This window comes from Alligator mississippiensis, chromosome 3, assembly GCF_030867095.1.
Source record: "Alligator mississippiensis isolate rAllMis1 chromosome 3, rAllMis1, whole genome shotgun sequence".
Lineage (NCBI taxonomy): Eukaryota > Metazoa > Chordata > Crocodylia > Alligatoridae > Alligator > Alligator mississippiensis.
This window is the reverse complement of record NC_081826.1, coordinates 251,335,059-251,341,058: the sequence shown is the minus strand read 5'-3', so window position 1 is coordinate 251,341,058 and position 6,000 is coordinate 251,335,059. Positions and strand designations below refer to the sequence as shown.

The 6,000-nt window shown below is 39.9% G+C and overlaps 1 protein-coding gene across 1 annotated transcript in view; it reads right to left on the bottom strand.

Annotated features, from left to right (window-relative positions):
• Window positions 1–1,029: 1,029 nt before the first annotated feature.
• LOC106737353 (baculoviral IAP repeat-containing protein 1-like) overlaps window positions 1,030–6,000 on the bottom strand; it is a 42,044-nt gene continuing 37,073 nt past the window's right edge. Inside the window, exon 14 of the mRNA XM_059725077.1 lies at window positions 1,030–3,633. Coding sequence (XP_059581060.1) covers window positions 3,269–3,633 — 365 coding nt within the window. The 3' untranslated portion in view covers window positions 1,030–3,268. The remainder of the gene's footprint in view (window positions 3,634–6,000) is intronic.

The following is a 6,000-nucleotide window of genomic DNA, read 5'->3' as shown; positions in this document are numbered from 1 at the left end:
ACCATGCCAAAGGATGCAAGAGGCAGGGTGGCCTTAATCTAATCACCAATAATACCATTATAAGGCAGGACTGACTGAATTGGCAGTAATGGAAGATTGGCTCTGGCTCAGTAGACAATACACAGAAGAACTGGTTACTCTGACATAAACAGTGGTTCAAGAGATTAAACACAGATTACACTCTCGGTGACTATCAGGCAGTATCACGTTTGGAGAGGTTTAAAACAAATCCTGCTTTAAATAACTACTGAAAGAATGACCTTGTGAAGCTTGTATCGGACTGTGGCCTGCAGAACAGTAGCACAAGGTAAATGTAGTTAGAACTTCATATTGCCCTTGCAGGTAGCTCTGTTATTCAACGAGGGGATGGTGCTTAGCTGTGAGTGGAAGAGGAACTGATTTTCATGATGTGAAGGACAAGGGTCTTCTGTTTTATTTTTCATCCTCAGTTTATAGTTCACAGCTCACTTAATTTGTCTCGCAACATCTCATCAAGGCCCTTAGGCAATCCTACAGCAGCTAAGCTTGCAGTCTGATATTTGTTTATATATCCTCAGGGATACAGAATACTGTCACACTTATATCTGTGGCTTTAAAATACCTTGTCCTGCCCAATAAAAAGGAATGCGATTGTATTGCTGTAGAGAAGAATAAGGTTTGTGGGAATAGATGGGTAGATAAAGTAACTGAAATGGTCTGAGACTAAGACAGGAAGGCTTGCTTTAGAGCCCAGACTCCACAAAATTCTTGCTCCCCTGCCAGCCCTTGGTAATGTGCTAAATCTATTTTGCTTGAGGAATAATTTTGGTGTAGAGGCAATAACCCCTTAAGACATGCAATTGTTACAGGGTTCTCTCTTAGCCCTAGGCCATAAGAAGCTGGTGATAGCTGAGGCTGTTTTATTCTTTAAATCCTTAATACATAGCAGTTGAGGGCTGTAAGGAAGCAATCATGGTCCTGAGCATCTTCAAAGGAATCCACTCAAACAGATGGGGAACATCTGCACTGAGAACAGAATAAGAGATTCACTCAATTCCAGAAAGTCCCTTTATTTTCATTAAATAACTTAAGCCTACAGAGTATGGCAATATTAGTCATAACTTCAAGGCCAATAATATTTCCTCGTTGGTTTTACACATGGTTATAGTGAACCCTTCTCTTAACACGGAATATAACTATTAATTGAACATTTAAATAGAAGTTTGACCACCATAACTTAGTTCACAGCTGATACTTAACTTAGGATTCTATATAATACATGGATCATTCGTCTTCTGAGAGAGCATTTAGAGTTGATGAAAATTGGGGACATTGCTTTCTACATCTGTCCTGTGTGATGACTTCATAGATGCTTACATTAAAAAAAAAACATACTGAGACTAAAATAATAAGAGGCTGGAATGTTTCCCAGTTAATAAAAAGCAGACAGAATTGTGGAGGAAATGGTTAAAATAGTAGTTTCAAAATGCTTGAGGTCCTGCAGTCCCACATGGTGGTGGATGTTCAACTGCTGGGAGATGGGACAAAGTTCAACTTGTTTTTACTCAGGAACACTAAGTTGTCCCACAGATGTTGATCTGAGATGTAAGGGCTTTTTATTTTAATTTTCATTGTTATGCTATAGTTCATAACTCTATCCATTTCACAGCTTCTCATCTCATTAGGCAAATCATATGTGAAATAATTTCTAGAAAGTGTTAAGTGGATCAGATAAAAAGGCTAGCTAGCATCAGTCTGAAAAACCCATAGTAGCCCAGCAGTTTGGAAAAAGACTCCATGTTGCACACTAAGTACATACTGAAAGTGACCCATAAAAGCTTTTTTAAGAAAATGTTGAAATGTTATACAATCTAGTAAAGAGAGGAACAAAGTCTTGTACATGGCAACTGCATTGGTATGTAAGCAAGTGTGGGATAGTAACACAAGCTTAGGCATTTTGTTAAGTGTTTGATCTCTGTTAAAATGTACAGTGACCAGTGTTCCTGCTAAGCTGCGCGCATGTGCAGCTGCACACAGAAAAAAATCATGCTGGGCAACAACAGGGGACCTGCACATATCTACCTGCCAGCCACAGCGGGGGGTGGGGAGAACACACACACACCAATTGCAAGGTGGACTGAAGCAGCACATGCCAAAAGGTGGAGGCAGACCAATTTGGGAATGGACTGAATTGGTGAGCTCACAAACTGCTACACCTTAGAGGGAACACTGGTAGTGACCACGCATGAGTACAATACTGTGAGGTAGTAAGGATTTCTAAGTGTGATACCTTTTATTGAAAAAAAATGTAGTTGGGATAAAGTTAGACAAACTTGAATGCAAAACTTTCCTTGTCAGTGAGATCTGACAAAGAATATCTTGCACTCAGAAGCTTTTTTAACTTCATTCCAATTGCATAGTTGGTCCAGTAAGTCAGTAAAGCCTTGCCTCACATAATTTCTGGATCATCACAACTAGAACATCACTATTAAGCACTCTTAGTTATTGTATTAGCATACATCTATATTTGCCCAAGGTGAAGTATTGTCAAGTGTAACTGGCTGAAAGGTCACAGTGGGTCTGGAAATTGCCTACTTTAGAAAGGAAAAAAAATACTTAAAAGCCCATTTAAAATAAAAATAAAGTTCATATGAGGTCTCTATATACAGTATTTCTCTCAACAGTTTAAATTAAAACATGAACTAAGTGGCAGTATTAGCCAGGAACAAGTAGTTGGACATCATCCTGAATTTGGTGTCACTATGTAGTAGTCCCCCAGAATAGGAAAAGTTACAGTCTAGGATACCTGCACACCTCTTACAACATCTTCAAGGAAAGAAACTCCCCCCTGCTTAAGTGTTCTTGCAGGCCTTAATAAATCCCATCTACTAATCTTCATTAAGTTTCATTTTTTCAGTGAGCCCACTAAGTGTTTTTTTTTAAATTACTACCTTTAATTCAGAGTCATTCTAGTTGGCATGTCATCCATTTACAAAAAATACTTCCTTGCATGGCAATAAAAATGTTCAGAGTTAACATCCGATAGGCACGCTAATCATGAAAATGTACTATTTATGACAAGCTTATGCTTAATACACTTGTCAGTCAGACATCTAAGTACTTTGCAAGGCTTATATTAATCCCTCCAGTCTGTGAAAAGGGTTTCCTATTAATTAATATAAGCAGATATGAAGCTTAAAATTCCAGGGTTTAATATGCAAAGATGCTGTGCTATGTGCCTCTTTCTAAAGAAATTGAAAAAAAACCCAAATATACAGAAAAAATTGTTTCATTCTTGTAAAATTGGTGAGAAGGGCAACATCCATTGCCAGCTTAATTTTAAACGCTTGGATTGGGGGTGTTGTTCTTTCATAGTCTCAAACATTTTCAGGTCTTCTGCATCAAGCAGCCAGCCATAAAACTGAATGTACACAAGACGGGGAAGCCTAGACACACACTGAACAAACGACTTCACTGTTGTTGCTTGCAATTTGATTTGCTGTGTGTATGTGCGACTAATGTTTAATTCCTTTAAACTGGGCATATGGAACAGCACTTGGAAGAAGTTTGTCCAACCAGCTTCTGTTACATTGTGGTTTGAACTCAGTGAAAGATTTTCAAGCTTTTGGAAACCTCCATTGCATGCTACCTTGGCTACAAAAAAAAAAAAAAAATGTGTAATAAACATCTTGGGCAAAAAATTATTTCTGTAAAACAAGTAAAAATATAAGAAAACAAAGATTCATTATGTTTTAACCTTACACACAACACTATGTAAATGTATTATTTAGGGTGTGAAGCATGGTCCTACGCTCACCCTGATGACATTTAGCTGTTTGGATGCAAACATACCATGATTAATCAATCTTACTACTATCAGAGACAAAATATACCAAGAAGAATTTGCAATGTGTTAGCAGCTCATTACCCCATCACTGGAGCAGGGAATATGTTGCCTGTTGTCCTGCAGGATCATGGGTAGGACAACAGCCAATGTGCATTTCACCCAGTGAATCAGATCAGCTGTGCCAGGATACATATCAGCATAGCTGCTTCACTTTATTTGATGGCATCTAGTTATACCCTCAAAGACTGAAGGGGAATGACTCCTTTTTATTCATATCACTGTAGCTTTCCAAGCATATTTCCATTAGGTTTTTAGAGTGAGTGGTAAATTCAAAACAAGAAAGGACAATTTGGAAACAATTAGTCTAAATGTGGTCATGAAAGGTTTGCTGTTCTTCGCAGTGAGTGAGAGAACATGTGAAAGTCCTTTAGGCAGACAAGGTTCCTTGGGTGAATCTGATCTCTTTTATTAGACCAACCCAAATAGTTGGAAAATAATTGTTAAGCAAGCTTTCGGGTTCAAAAACCCTTCGTCAGGCTAAGGAAGTTTCAGCAGCTGGTGTGTGTTCTTCCTGGATGTAGTGAAAAGTAAAGAAGCCAGGAGCTGGGCTGGTATGCATACAAGACAGGTAGTCAGTGAAAATGTAGATTGAGGAGTCAATGGGTGAGAGACAGGCTGGGGGGGGGTGGAGAAAGAAGGGAGATGAAAGTGGAGGGATACCTGGGGAGTCAGATGTCAGGCAGGTTATAATGTGTCATAAATCCAATGTCTATATTTAGGCCATGATTTTTAGTACCCAGGAGGTTGATGAAATGGAGCTCATAGGCTCGTCTCTGGGAAGTGTTTTGTAAGTTTCCTTTGAGGATCAGGACGAGAGATTGGAGAGAGTGGTTTTCTTGTGAGAAATGTGCCCCCACAGGTAATTGCATATTTCTGTCTTTGATAGATTTCCAGTGTGCGTTCATTCTGGTGCACAGTTCTTGTTTGGTCTCTCCTACATATTTTCCATCAGGTCATTTGGTGCATTAGATGAGATATATTACATTTCAGGAGGTGCAGCTGTAAGATGGAGGGATGCTGATGGCTCTGTTGTGGGGTGTAGTAATAGTGGGGGTGGTGGAGATGTGTTGGCAGGTTTTACATTTCTTGTCATGGCATGGTCTGGATCCTTTTGGTGTGTTCTGGGCTTGAGGAAGTTTGCTTCTGGTGATGAGGTTGGTGAGGTTCGGTGCTTGTTTGAAGGCTAGGATGGGTGGCTCTGGGAAGATCTTTTTAAGACTAGGGTCTCTGTCTAGTATGGGTTGCAATTGTTTGAGGATTTTCCGTACAGGTTCAAGGGAGGGGTGATACGTCATAACCAGCGGTGTGCGATTTGTGGGGGGGTTTCTTTTGTACTGCAGCAGTTCTTCACTTAGTATCCGGGTGGCTCTTTCAAACGTGCAATCTACCTCTCTGGAGGAGTGTCCTTGTTGGGTGAAAGCCTTTTTAAGATTGGTGAGGTGGCAATCCCGGGTGTTCTCTTCAGTGCAAATTCGGTGGTATCTGAGGGCTTGGCTGTATATCACAGCTTTTTTGGTGTGTTTAGGGTGATTGCTGGTTCTGTGCAGATAAGTATGTTGGTCTGTGGGTTTCTTGTATAACGTGGTCTGTATTTTATCATTCTGGATACTGATCATCATGTCTAAAAAGGAGATGTTGGTGCTGGAGTATTCTAGAGAAAGTTGGATGGAGGGATGGTGATTGCTGAATTTCTGATGGAACTCAATCAGATATTGCAGGTTTTCAGTCCAAATGATGCAGATGTCATCAATATATCTTAATATATCTTAAGAGGAGCCATAGTCATCCTAAACCGTGAAGATTACATAAAGGAAGCCAACAGACAGCTCTCTGACACCACCTACTACAAAGTACTACAAGAAGATCCTACTCCCCTTTTCACCAAAAAACTCAACAATACCATCAAATCATTTCCATCAAAACTACAAGAAAAACTACAGACCTTGATCCCCCCAATACCTAACCCGGGGACTTTTTACATGCTCCCTAAAATCCACAAACAAGGGAACCCTGGCAGACCTATCATATCTAACCATGGGACCCTAACTGAGGAAATATCAGGTTTCCTTGAATCAATCCTAAAACCGCTCATTGCCCACAGAGCAAGTTTTGTA